Here is a 14888-nt window from a genome sequence, read left to right as displayed (position 1 = left end):
CGGTTCCACTTTTGTAGCAGTCCAATATACATTACATTTGTATTTTCATGATTCAGCAAGCTATATTCAAGCATTGCTCAACCAAGGGAGAATGCGCTAACGAAAGCTATGTCTGACATTCACATCGTCACACCATAAAGCGCACTTTGCTTTGATAGTACTAACGTGTGTGCTCTGACACGAATGCTGACATTAAGTGTGCTCCGCCGCGGTGGTCTAGTGGCTGAGGTACTCAGCTGCTGACCCGCAGGTCGCGGGATTGAATCCCGGCTACGGCGGCTGCATTCTCGATAGAGGCGAAAATGCTGTAGGCCCGTGGGCTCAGATTTGGGTGCACTTTAAAGAACCCCAGGTAGTCGAAATTTCCGGAGCCCTCCGCTACGGCGTCTCTCATAATCATATGGTAGTTTTAGGACGTTAAACCACACAAATCAATCAATCTGGCATTAGGTAGGTCGGACCATAAGTTACATAGTGTGGCCATCAGTGTAGTGGACGCCAGTGTAGTGGATGTCCCTGGTAAGCTAATGATGTGCACACAACTGCTGCACTTAAAGTCAATTCAGTTCACAACACTTGTGTTAAATAAAAAAAAATCTGAGTAGACAGTAACTTGCCGGCTGCTTAACATGACACCGATTCCTACGAGGCATGGGATTCGCCAATTTTTTAACGTGTTGTGTCCGTGCAAAAACATGTGAACGACGGCAACATGCCAAAGGTATCATCTGTCACGCTGCGGCGAAGACTGCATTTCCTTCGATGCGCTGCAGTGGCCTAGCAGATTCTTCTCCTCAAATAGTTCTTTCTCCATGATGCTTCCCATAATTATGGTATCAACTAAATAACTAAAATAAGTGCAAAGCACTCAGATCATGATTATTACCTTTCTATTTCAATAGTTTTAAAATGTAAATTATTGTGACATTTTGGGTCTGGAATCAACAGAACTGGGCTCTTGCTTAATTATTTTCAATAGATGCTTGCTTTTTAGCCTCTCTCTTTTTCTTTTTTTTTTAATCTTTCGAGTACGGAATGTTTTGTGTTTAACTATAAACAAGTCCATTGTATGGAAACATAGTATTGCTGCAATTCCTCCCGCAGGCAAACCAATCACAGGTCCTGAGCTTGCTGGCCTACTCCAAGTTCTTGTAGATGCTGCAAATGAAGGATCTCTTGCTGACGTAAGTATATATTGTTAATTTCAGTTTTTATAATGCATTATCACATCTATGAACAGACACTTAATGAAACATTAAGTACAGAGAAGAGAATTTTTTTCATTTTTTTTTTTCAAAGCTAGAACTCAGTGTCTCACAGGCAGTTTCAAGTGCCAGTAAAACTTTTTCATAACTGCGTGTTGGTTCCAGTGTTGCGGAATGGATAGCTCCACTCTATTTAAATTCCATTCCGGGGAATAGTAACTAGCTGTAATTCTATTTTTTTCAGTGCCTCATAATGAAAAAACAGCCCAATCCCACTGTGTGAATGGCCAGGCAGGTCAATTCCATTCTTACGAAATTCCTCAACGCAGGACACGCTTATCTTGATAGCTTTGTCGAGCTACGATTGATTGTAACAACATAAATCTGATGTGATCAGATGCATAAGAACTGCAAAACTATGCTAAATGTTTTACCACGGTCAAAGGATAGTTACTTGATGACTTGTCTCGTCATACCTTACCAACCTGGCAATAGAGAAAGTCGTAAAACCCTTGACAAGGAAAGGGGGAGGGGTACCGAATTTTTATTTTATGTGTAGCTGTGATGGATTTGCCTTTAGCAACAAGCATAATCATGTTTTGCCACCAAGTGAAGTCTATGCGCTGAATTATTTTCGCCCATTTCTGGCACTTAAAGAAAAAAAAAACATCTGGAAAAACATTAGGTGGGGGGGGGGGGGGGGCAAACGCAAGTACAAACTAACTTGGACGTTGGGCTCTCATAATGGCTTGGAGCGGCCAAACAAACACACACTGGTTTCCCACTAAGGTGAGAGTCTCAAAGGGGGAGAGCTAATGCTCCAGAAATTGCGCATCATCAAAACAACGAGCAAAAAAATTAATTTTCGTCTAAACAACTCGCATATGTCTTCACACATGAACGGACGGGACGGCACAGCTGGCTACCACGAAAGCGTGGGTGAAAGCTTTGGCTTTGCTCGCTACTGAATTCTTTGGACTGGGATGCCAAAATGTATCTAGCGTTTTTTACGTTGTTACCGTCTTTAATCTACCGCTGCGTCAGCCACGTGCGCTCGGAGCTCGTAGATCGCTATCGCATCACCGCTACCGCAGTTTAGTGCACAGTGATAGCGGCAAGCGGTCGTTTTATTTTTAATTCACGTGCCTTGAAAACTAAGTCATTTTTTTTATTTTATCTATGATGGCAACTGCCACAGTTTTGCGGAAAGCAGAGTTTCTTTTACTGGTCAAGCGTTGGACGGGCGCACACTTTGGAAATTTGTCAGTAACGTCACCGCCATACATGATCGTGTCGAACGACCGCGGTTTCGCCCACAGCGATTGGAACGACAACCACACGCACTGTAAAAGACCGTGCGTGCGCTGGTCGCACGTGTACTTCTGAAGCTTCGAGCATGCTCCTCTTGATTGGCCTTCGTTCGATGGTTTCGGTTCTAAAGTTCATATCACACGCTGCAATTAAGAAAAGTGTTTGGAACATTCGAATTTATGCCCGATGGACACATGAATTTGGCTGGGGAGTTTCACGAATTCGTATTTGCCGCGGTTTCGCATTACTGAGACTTTACTGCACAGTTAGATGAGCGCCTCTCAAATATTTTTTGTAATAAAATGCGGTGGGCTTGCAAAAAGCCTGGAACGGACTGACCCTCATTTTTGTTAATGTGGCCAGATCTCGCACACAAATTTTGATTTCCAGGAAATTTTTATGGCAACTGTACAAATGGAAGGAATGGTCAAAATTCGGGAGTCTCTCGAACAATGCGGGAGACTTGGCAGGTATGTGATTATGATAACACTAATACATATTGTTCTCTTCTGGTCACATGGTGGTTTTGGGACGTTAAACCCCACATATCAATCCTCTTCTGGTGGTGGAATATAGCACAACTCTGTTTTTGTGTGCGTTTGTGTTCTTGTCCTTTTATGTGATTTGTTAATGCGTCTATGTTGCTGTGATGCGTGCTTACCATGTGATTATATGAAGTAATTAGTGCTACTAATTAATTTACGTGGACAAGATCAGTTCGCTTATTATCTTACATGCACAGTTGCCGACCAATTTTTCGGACCTGGCGGGGAACGAAAAACTTGTTTTTGTCAGAAATGTGAACTTCGTTGCATCAGGCAGGCTTAAAAACGTTCATGATGCTGCCTTTCCTCGTACTATATTAGTCTTGATATCTTATGTGTGCGTTTGTGTTTATGTCCTTTTATGTGATTTGTTAATGCGTCTATGTTGCTGTGATGCGTGCTTACCATGTGATTATATGAAGTAATTAGTGCTACTAATTAATCTACGTGGACAAGATCAATTCGCTTATTATCCTACATGCATAGTCGCCGGCCAATTTTTCAGACCTGGCGGGGACCGAAAAACTTCTTTTTGTCAGAAATGTGAACTTTATTGCATCAGGCAGGCTTAAAAACGTTCATGATGCTGCCTTTCTTCGTACTATGCTTGGAAACAATTTGGTTCGCCTATATTTGCACCAAGGGGACATCGTCACCATATACGCTCAAAAGCGTCTTTGTGGTGGCCATCTCCGCTGCCGACGGCTGCGGGTGATCATTGTCGTTTTCATCTGAGCCGCTCTCCGGGTGCAGCACAACTTGGTGAAGAATTTCTTCGTCCGTGGGCTCCGTGCATGAAACAATGTCATTGTCCGCACGAGGGAAGTCCTTAAATGTCATCGTGGCAGGCACATTCACTCCACCACTGCGCAGGTCACATTATAGGTCCTCCCCACCAGTGGTGCCGTCTGGGTCGCCTACGTCCCGGTCATCCGCTTTGGGCTCTTCAGCAGCAGCGAACCCGGCATGCCTAAAGCAATGTGAAATGGTGTGTGCCTTCACCGCCTTCCTAGCTTCAGCCAACGTATGAATGGCGGCGAGAGTGTCGACCATGTAGGCCTTCTCACTGTCGAGGCACAAGACGGTGCGGCTGAGCAGGCGGGCACGGTAGTGTGCCTTGATGTTTTGGATCACGCCTTCATCCATTGGCTGGAGCACGCCTGTGGTGTTAGGCGGCGAAAATTCCAGCCAAATGGCCTCAAGGTACAGCACGCTACCGTGCGTGCTACAATTGTCAACAAAAACTATCTCTTTCCTGCCTTGCCGCACAAACTTGCGGGCGAGTTTGCGTAGGTACTTTTCAAATAAAGACGGAGGGATCCATGCCATGGAGTTTACTGCCGTAGTCCACAGGAAGGTTCTTCACTCTTAAAACAACCTAAAGCATCTTAAAGAACACTCCTGTCTCGTCTCAGTTGAAGGAGCATATTCTTTAAGCAAGGATCCCAAATTCGTCACACGGTAATTGGACACAAGAGTTTGGTGGACTACTGCGTTTTCACCGCTCACTTTTTTGAAGAGAATTTCCTGCCTCTTCTTGAAGCCGCGAAGCCATCCGTCAGTGAATTTAAAATCCTCAATGCCCATTTTGAGTGCGAAAAAGTCCGTTTTTTCCTTCAACAAATCTCCCGACACTGGCAGGTTCTTTGCCAACACTCTCTGTAACCACTACTGCGGAGCCTCTTCAAGGGCTGAATGAATGCCCTTGCTGTCGTTTTTCTGGCTCTTGTATGGATTCTGGAATGCTGTCAAAATCTTCATTCAGTTTTTGGCATATCTGGATACCGTTTGCTTCAATAGGTGGTATTCTTTGGTGACATCAAGTTGTGACCGTCCACTCTTTATTAACCTGATAGTTGCAGCCTTTTCCAATGTCATGGTCGTATAGTTCCTACGCTTCTTCGCACCACCTGGCTCTCGCAACGGTACAGATGGCGAAGCCATGGCGTTCAGCTCGAGCACACAAAATTCGATGCTGCAGATAGCCGCTGAGAAGCATACAACGTCTCAATGACACAACACGTGCTAAATGGCGACTGGAACAAACTGGCACTGCTGCGACCAAGGAGGTTTCAAGAAATTGCTGGAGAGGAAATTATTGCCCAAGAGTGTAGCCGTGCCTGTGTCAAGATGGCGGCTGTGGTGGCCATATTACTAGGGGCATGATGAAGTTTCACCATTCAGTGATTAAGAACGGAGCGTTTCCCTCACGCACCCAAGAAGTTTAATGCGGAAATTCTTTCGGGTCACAGTGCTCCAAGTGCATCTTAGTGGGACCAGTTTTCCTTAGTAAACTTCTAATAAGTGGCTAACAAAATCATGGCTTACGCAATGGATTGTGGGCTACGGCACCCGTCTGCACCGACTTCCGGCTCAAGATGCCGTGATGCCGTGCGGGCATTCTTGCTAGTGTCGGCGCTTTTTGCGTTTTCCACATTGCACACTTAGTGCCCTTACAAATTGTGGCATAATACCTTCGAGTGCTATGCGGCATAGTTTAATAACAAATTGAATCACCATGAAATAGTTATAATGGTGCGAGCAGTCTTTTTTTTTTTTTAAGCAGTTTGCACCTCCGTATACATACTTGTTGTTTTGCAGCAAAGGTTATTATTGCGCATGTTTTGTCACATGCAATAATTTTCTGCATTTCATAGGGTCATGAAATATCCGTTAATTTGTAATCGTGTTGCTCACATCCCCAAAAATGATTTATTTACTTTTTCGTTGCAAAGATGCCATTCCGTGCTCGATGTAGCGAATAACCGTAGTAATGCTCGTAGTTCTCCGACTTTTTTTTACTCCTCTAAATATTCCTTTAAATGAAGTGTCATCCCTCACACACTAGAACAATGTTTTTCAATGCATGCAAATTATCCGCACTCAGCGTACAGTTGTGCAAGATAGCATTAAGGCTATATGAGTTGGAGTATAAAACGACCTATCGGCATTACATGCTTGCAAGTTTGACATAACAGATACGCCATACCATGCTACTCATTGCTTCAAAAGCGACCTCGATCGTTTCACGTCGCAGGAAACCATTATTCGAGTGGCCATTTTGTTCAGTAGGCTTTTTATGTATTCACCTGTTTCAATCGATTGAACAGACAGCGATGTAGATTATACAATTGTTTAGATTACACAATTATACTGTTTATTTATGTGTGCTAGTACTTTTGTTAATTATTTATTATACGCACGCGATTATTTTGTGCAGTGGGTTTGTGTATGGTGCTGGAGGCCTAGTCAGGTGACGTTTATTCTAACGTCACATTTTGCCATCAGCACCATGACAATTGTGTATTGTTGCACAGATGAAGAAAAAAATATTATATCGACATACTTCATTGCGCAAAGAATGCATACATATATGGACATCGTATGTATATTGACATATGACAGCATGTGAACATATGTGTGAGTGATTTTGAAGAGGTCTCGGTAAGTGTATGCACTCTAAAATATTATATTGAGGTGATTCTGCAAAAGATTACTGCGTGTTTCAAAGCATAACTACACTCTGTGCTCTAACCCCATCTCTCAACGTTCCTCGTTTTCGCCCATCTCCACGTCTCGCTTTGTTCTCTGAAATGCGTGAAATATCATATATCTATTCACAAAAAAAGAATTGAAGAACGCAATCATTCAACAAGTGGCAGCAAAAACGTCACAGAATTGCACGAGTTTCCTCCCCGATTACACTACGCTGCAGGCACCTTGAAGCAGACAAGGGATAGGCCTCGAACCGGGAATACCATAGCAGACGACTTGTCGTTTTGCTATTCACCTATTGGAGGTGAAATTCATTTGAGATTTTGTCACCCATACTCGTTTATGTGTGTTGTTTTGTCGGGAACAACTATCTTTTAATATAGAATTAACGTAGCATTTACAATAACATATCAAAGCCACTTGATCTCTAAGCGGGCACTACCAGAAAAAAGCATGTTCTCGACATCTTTGCAGGGCAAAAGCTGGTTTCATTTCTGCTGGCAAGGCATTGCGAGAGCTTCCACTCCAGCAATTTTTCTTTAAACCTCCTTGGCTGCGGGGAGACGCGGCGCGGCGTCTGTGTTGTTCATACTACCTTCGAGCGGCTCCTGCTTCCTACGATGATCTTCAAGTGAATTTTTCGAGTGCGCGTTCAGCTTTGTTTGTGTCGCATCAGTGAAAGTGCCAGGACTATTTTGATGCCAAAACCTGCTGCGTGAGTGGACTATTTTCACGTTTTGGAACGTTTTTTCTCCAGAGCCGGCCACCGCTTGGGCTAAGCCTAACGAGGTGAGCCCACGCCGGCGCGACGCCAGCCGCGTCCCCATTCCCGGGTGCCCTTTCGCTTTTCTCGGGGCTTATTTTCTGAAAAAATGGAATATCAGGTGGTGGGGGAGGACATAACCCTCGAAGAGGTGACAGAAGACCGAGGTTGGCAGTCTGCAGGCGCCAGAAGAGCTGGCGCGCGCTCGGCAGGCGCTAATCTTAATGGTGCTACTCTCAACGAGACGAAGTCGACAACGGCCGAGGCCCCGCGAGGCCGTAACAGTGGCAATAACATCAAGGCTAGAATCATCCACGCCTGCCGGATGCCCCAGCTCCCCAGGGAGGATACCAAGATTGTGATTCGGCCCCTGGAGGCCTCAATATGGTGGCTGATGGTGGCTGATGCAATCCTGGCGACCACAAGCATCTGCGCCGAAGATTTGCGGGGCGACACCCTATGCCCAAACGTGCAGCAAAATATTATGGTTGTCAGCACACCTAGAAGGGAAAATGCCAACCACTACGTCAAAGTTCGGCAGATCGTCGTCATTGGCCGGACATATGAAGTCATGCCTACGTGGTCGCCCCTCATTCCACGTGCAAGGGCGTGATCCGAGGTATTCCACTTGTCGACGGTCTGAATGATATTGACAACAAGAGCGTAAATGAAAGAAATCCGCTCGCCCTGGCAGCCAAGCGCATAGGCAGCACCGGTACGGTAATCGTTGCCTTCGATGGTCATAGAGTCCCAAACTTTGTACGCTATGGCCCTACCCTTGTGTAATGTTCGCTTTATCGCAAGAAAATAGACATTTGCTACGCTTGTGGTCGGCTCGGTCACCGTGCTGATGTGTGTCCCAGACGAGGCGACGTCGTATGTCGGGGCTGCGGGGCTTCAAATCCTGACGCACAACACAAGTGTGCCCCCAAGTGCAGGCTGTGCGGTGGGCAACACCTCACGGCTGACAAGGACTGTAGGCAAAGATTCCAGATCCCGAATGTTGTGCGACGAAGGCGCTGGGAAAAGTCTCGCGCCACCGATCAAGGCCAAGCCACGGCACCACCATAACCCACCACAGATGGGCAGGACTTCCAGCAGTCACGCGGTTCCGGGGGTCGTTCCAGGCGACGTTCTCGGTCACATTCCAGGGGCCGTTCCTGGTCCAGGAGCCGCTCCCGGTCCCGAGGAGGAGCGCGGCGCTACAAGACTGGGAGCCGCTCCAGGTCTCGATCCAGGTCTATCGGGCGTCAACAGCAGCCTAGCGGGGTGTCAGCGAGAAACAAGAAGTCGGGCTCTATTACCTGGGCCGACACGGTCCGAGGAGGGCCAGCTGAGGTACTGTCGGGGTCACTCCCAGAGCACGCGGAGAGAGCACGCGAGATTTCCCAGCTGAAACACGAGAACGCAGCGATGAGGGAAACCATAAACAGGCTTTTGTCCAAAATTGCCGAGATTAAGAACGCGAGGAACCCACCACTGTGACCCGCCACCGCATGCGTCGCTGATACAATGCCCCTACCTATGAAGGTGCACAGCACTGAAGCCGGCGACAGCAGCAATGAGGGCGAAGTGTTCCCAAAAAGAGGGCCGTCGCTTACCAACAGGAAGGTGTAGCGATTCGAGTCAGGTCTGAGCTTCGAGACACGCTATCCGCGCTCAGTGAAAGCATGAATAAGCTCGAGGAGAATTTCCCCCAACTGCAGATCACCCTGGCTGCGCAAAACGACCGAGTATCCAATATAGAGTCCTTTTTCAAAAGCGTAGTGAAACCCGCCCTGACCTCAACCACCGTCGTACAACCCCAGCCCGGCGCTACAGGCGCCATCGTTCACACTATTCTTAGCCAATCTGAGGGCAGCACCAGCCCACAAAAGCACCAAGATGGCCAAGCCAAGTGAGACGTTTCTCATTTCGCAATGGAACTACAGGGGCTTTCCCAGTAAAAAGGCGTCCTTGGAGCAGTACATTCGATGCTCTAGCGAAAAACCTCTTTTAATTGTGCTTCAGGAAACATTATCCGCAAACGTCACACTGACTGGTTACCAGCCCGTCTCGCGTTATTCTGATGGCCGGGGCGTCTGCCCCTTGGTCAGTAACAAGCTCACACACATCTCTCATGACCTCAAAATGACCACCAGCAGCGCCGAATATGTCATGACCAAGATTCTGCCACATAGCTCGGACCGAAGCAGCATCTTTTTTCTCAACGTGTACAGTAGCCCTAAGGACCAACGACAGCGCTTCAGGGCCCTCATAAAGAAGGCCGTCAACTTGGCGGGTCCCAACCCCCTGGTTGTGGCGGGCGATTTTAATGCTCCGCACCACACTTGGGGCTACCCGTACAATACCAGCAAGGGCGCGGAACGGTGGCAGAATGCGACTGACATGGATCTGACTCTAATCACTGACAAGGCCTTTCCCACTCGGTTGGGCACCTCATCCTGCAGAGACTCGACTCTCAACTTGACCTTCGTCAAGAATCTCTCTGATGTACAGTGGGCCAACTCGAACATTGACTTAGGTAGCGACCATTACGTCCTGGTGACGCAGTTCTTAGTGGTCCGAAAAAGGGCACGGGAGTTTTCTTAGACAAACTGGGACCAGTTTCGCAAAGTCCGCAACGACCCACCCCTACCTGCAACCAGGCCAAGCCTCCAGCAGTGGATTAGCCAGCTTAGAGAGGACGTAATAAGTACCACAAAGAATATTAGCACTGACTTTCCGGTTGAAAAAATGTACAGCCGCCTTGCCCACCTGCTCGAGGCCAAGCAGTCACTTCTCGCCCGCTGGAAAGGCCAGCGCCTCAATCGCAGGTTGCGCAAGAAAATCTCCAGCCTAAGCAAGACCATCGAGGAGCACTACCGCATCCTCTCCAAGCAGCAGTGGGACGAGGTGTGCAACTCGGTAGATGGCCAGATGCGTAATGGCAAGACATGGAACCTGCTCAAGCACCTGCTCAGCAAGACTAACACCAAAACTAACCAGTGGAACGTACTAGCGCGAGCCATGCACGAAGCCAAGCAGTGCTCTTCAGAAGAGGAGGTTTTAAAGCAGCTGGTGCAAAAGTACCTCCCTGTCGACTCGAACCCCGCAACAACGTACCCCGAGTACTCGGGACCGGCCAACACTGAACTGGACGCCGAGATATGCCACGAAGAGATTCGGCAGGCGCTCCACGGGCTCAATGAAAGGTCTGCAGCGGGCCCCGACGGCATAACTAATTAGACCCTGCGCAACCTGGACGACTGGTCAATCGACTACGTCACCGAAGTCATCAACGAGGCATGGAAGAGCGGCGAGGTCTCCGACCCGTGGAGGGTCGCACGCACCGTGCTCATTCCCAAGCCGGGGAGGCCACCCAACTTGGACAACGTGCGCCCCATTTCGCTCACATCCTGCGTGGGAAAGGTAGCTGAGCATGTGGTCCTCAATAGGTTGACTTGGTACTTTGGAGACAATGGGCTCTACCCGCACACCATGATTGGTTTTTGGGCCAAGCTTTCGACGCAAGACGCTATGAAGCTGCTCAAGCACCAAGTCATCGACTGCAACACTCGAGACATGCGGGCCATTCTCGGCTTCGGCTTAGAGAAAGCCTTCGACAATGTTACTCACTCTTTCGTGTTGCGGTCGATTGCTGAGCTCGGCCTTGGAGTCAAATTCTACGAATATGTTAAATCGTTCTTGAACCGTAGGAGAGCCACCCTCAGAGTGGGAGACCTTGTCTCGGAGGAGATCGAGCTGGGCTCGCGTGGCACGCCACAAGAGTCAGTGATATCGCCCACGCTGTTCAACCTTGTCATGGTCGGGTTGTCCAAGAGGCTCTCATGTATCGAAGGCATTAACCACACAATTTACGCGGACGATATTACCATTTGGTGCACTGGTGTCAGCGACGGGCAAGTCTAGCGCTCCCTGCAGGAGGCCATAGACACCGCGGAAGATTACCTCCGTCCCACAGGCCTGAGGTGTTCCCTAAACAAGTCCGAGCTCTTCCTCTACCAACCCACTAGGCGAGGGCCCAAGCCCAAAAACTGGCAGCCGATCTCGAAGAGTGATATCAAGCTCTACACCAGAAATGGCAGCGCAATACCCAGAGTCGACTCCATTCGGGTCCTCGGCATGACCATCGAGTCCAATGTTTCCAACGGCAAGACTATACTCAAGCTCGCTGCCAAGACGGGAAACGCGGTTTGGCTGGTTTGGCGGGTGGCCAACCGCTACCAAGGCCTCAAGGAAGACAACCTGATCCGCCTGGTCAATGCCTTTGTGCTCTGCCACTTTTCATATGTTGCAGCAATGCACAATTGGCAGCGGGCCGAGCGTGTCAAGATCAACGTCTTGCTCAGAAAGATTACCAAGCGGGCCCTCGGTATCCCGATCAGGACGTGCACCGAGCGCCTGCTCCAGCTCGGAGTACACAATACGTTGGAGGAGATTGCCGAAGCGCAAGAGTGGGCCCAGCTTGCGCGCCTTTCGAGCTCCCAGACCGGCAGACATATACTCCGAGAGCTCGGTCACTCTCCGGCTAAAGTGGACGAGAAGATGAGACAGGTGCCCCGTGAGATTCGCGACCTCATCATCATGGCACCGATACCGAGGAATGTCCATCCCGAGCACGATCGTGGTAAGCGATGGGCTAGAGCTGCCACTCTTCTCAAGCAGATTCACAGTGAGGAGCGTGGCGTCGGCTTTGTCGACGCAGCAGCGTACCGTGGGAGCCGCGCCTTCTCCGCAGTCGTCGTCGACTCCAAACATCAAATCGCCAACTGCGCATCGATTCACACTGACCGACAATTGCCGAGCAAGTGGCCATCACCCTCGCCATCCTGGAAGGTGAAAGGGAAGTCATCTATAGTGACTCGAGGTCAGCTATTCGCGCTTTCGAGCGCGGTGTAATCTCCAAGAAAGCCCTGCGCGTGCTCCAGAGTGGTGGCCGTGACGGTATCAAGCACCACATACTGATCTGGTTTCCTGCACATGTTGGACAAGTCCAAGGCGCTCCCCCCCAACCTCAACGAGTCTGCCCACGAGGCCGCGCGCGCGCTAACTGACCTCGCCGGTTCTGGGCAACGATTCAGGGCCAACGGGGTTGCAGAAAACAGGGACGTGCCTGCCACATACAACGAAATAACAAAACATTTTTACCTCGCGCGAAGACTATATCCACTCCCTCATCCAAATCTTAATAGGCCACAGGCCCTTACGCTCAGACTACTGCAGACCGACACGTACCCTAACCTGAGATCCCTTCACGCTATTTATCCTGACGTGTTCCTCAATGACACTTGCCCCGCATGTGGGGATGTATCCACGCTGACGCACATGCTCTGGGAGTACAAGGCAATGTACACTAACCCCAACACTACATCGGTCAGGTGGGAGGCGGCCCTACGCAGCTCCCTCCTGGCCGACCAACTTCGGGCCGTCCTGCAGGCCCGCGGAGCGGCCGATAGGCTTGGCCTAACAGTCCCGACGTGGGAGTCGCTTGCTGCGCACTGACGCGCGCCTTGCAGGACCACAATAAAGTTTCGCAACCAACCAACCAATTCTTGGCTGCGATGCAGTGGTTAGAATGTAGCTGCGACTCCGCCTCGTTCCTATACCGTGCGATGACGATAGTGCTGACCACTGTGCTGACCGAAGATGAAAAAGTGGTCCTATGCCACGTTTTTTAAAGCAGACATGGCCTTCAAAACTTGAAATATGACACACGCTTTTCAATCTCGGAGGCAGAAAAGCCGTTTTAAAATGAAGCCACCAAGCTTAGTCAAGCCGCCGTAAAATTCAACATGGCGGCGTCTTACAAGTACATATGTTGTGCGGCTCAATACAAGTGATTTAGTCCAAAAAATTCAACTTACGGGGGCAAATTTGTTCGAAAAATCGGTCGAAAAAGAACGTATGAGCCCTGTGGGAATCCTGAAAGAGCATTTTTGAAGTTCAAAATATGCACCAAATTTGAATTTTTGGAGTCCGAAAGATCGGTCGGCGACTGTACAGCCATGTCTGTGTATAGCGCGAGCAGTAAGCCTTGCTCTGTAGCGCGACACCTTGCGCCCGTTGCAGGTTGTGACGTCGCGTGCGCTGCAACATGCGCAGTCTTACAAACGTGCAGGCCTGCTCTGCATGGGCGAGAATGTTGGAAGGTGTGCTTGTTTAAATGAAGATCTGCACTCGTTCAGGACACTTTCGTCATATCTATTTCATAAGACGACGCACGTTTCAACTGATAACAAACACCTGCATAAACGACACACTGTTTGTGGCCGTTTTTATTTTTTTTATTTCCTGGCCATCTAGAATTTTTTATGCAGCTGTTGGCATTATCGTATCTTCGTATAATTGCATGCCTCAAAACAGCCACAAAGCGTGCATCGTTGATGCAGGTGCATTTTATCAGTCAAAACGCGCTTTGTCTTATTTTTTTACTTATTTACAAATACTGCAGGCCCTACTTGGGCCCAAGTAGGAGTGAGAATATAATTAAAAAAACAATACCAACAATAAAACTTACAACTATGGGTAACTTAAGTCATAAGCCATCATCAACTAGCAAAAGAAAATAAATAAATAAGCATCGCAATAACAAATACACAACATTATAAGTGATAAAACTTGCACGTACAATAATTCAATAAGTTAATACCGGAAAGGTTGAAATCGCCTGTTACAAGAATATTAGAGCGTGAATTCATATTTTGAAGCAAATAATCATATAATGCATCTGAGTAACATTATGATACACGCTATGCATAAAAGAAGTGAACACGGGAATCAACTACCATAAAGTTGTTTAGCATAAACAGAACTTTACACGTCAAATGAAAGATTACTTAAAAACTGAACAAATGATTCAGTTGTATTAGCGTTTACTACTTCTTCGGGTAATTTATTCCTGTGTGGTATAGCATGTGGAAAAAAGGAATACTGATGTATTTTACGATTACTAAACGGCTGCTTGACTGTTTTGTTTTGGTTTGTACGACCAGACCGCATAGGGGGCTCAGTTATGTAGCTTTCACGCAGTACTTTGTAGTGATCGTGGTACATCTGATATAAAAATTTCAAGCAAGATGCAGTTCTGCGATGAGCTAGTTTTTTTCAATTTGGCCTTGTCGCGGAGAATGGACACACTGGAAAAACACAAGTATGTGGTGTATATAAACCTCAAGGCCAAGTTTTGCACTCCTTCTAATTTTCTGATTAGGTACTTTTGGTGCGGGCTCCAGATCATATCTGCATATTCTAATGAAATAGACGTGACGAAAGCGCCCTGAGGAAGCGTAGATCTTTGGCTGAACAAGCACATCTTACACCGTTGTCAGCCGTACAGAGCATGCCTGCATGTCAGTAAGGCCGCGCATGCTCCTGTGCTCGCGACGTCACAACCCGCAACGGCTGGAAGGTGTCGCGCCGCAGAGCAAGGCCGGCCACTTGCGCGCTATACACAGACGTGGCCACGGCTGTACTTCTTAAATTGTATGGTCTTGATGTGGCAATATACATGCACATGTAAAAGTCCGCTAACTAAGAATTCAGTAATGTACATTATTCGAGTCAGCA

At 48.0% G+C, this 14888-nt stretch overlaps 1 protein-coding gene across 3 annotated transcripts in view; it reads left to right on the top strand.

Annotated features, from left to right (window-relative positions):
- LOC119161600 (uncharacterized) overlaps positions 1–14888 on the top strand; it is a 197565-nt gene that overhangs the window by 91133 nt on the left and 91544 nt on the right. For all 3 annotated transcript variants that reach the window (XM_075878922.1, XM_075878920.1, XM_075878921.1), the window contains one exon: positions 1105–1184. In XM_075878922.1, the coding sequence (XP_075735037.1) occupies positions 1105–1184 (80 nt within the window). The remainder of the gene's footprint in view (positions 1–1104; positions 1185–14888) is intronic.

Source organism: Rhipicephalus microplus, chromosome X (assembly GCF_043290135.1).
Source record: "Rhipicephalus microplus isolate Deutch F79 chromosome X, USDA_Rmic, whole genome shotgun sequence".
NCBI lineage: Eukaryota > Metazoa > Arthropoda > Arachnida > Ixodida > Ixodidae > Rhipicephalus > Rhipicephalus microplus.
Note: the sequence above shows the minus strand (reverse complement) of the source record. Positions and strands in the feature narration are given on the sequence as shown.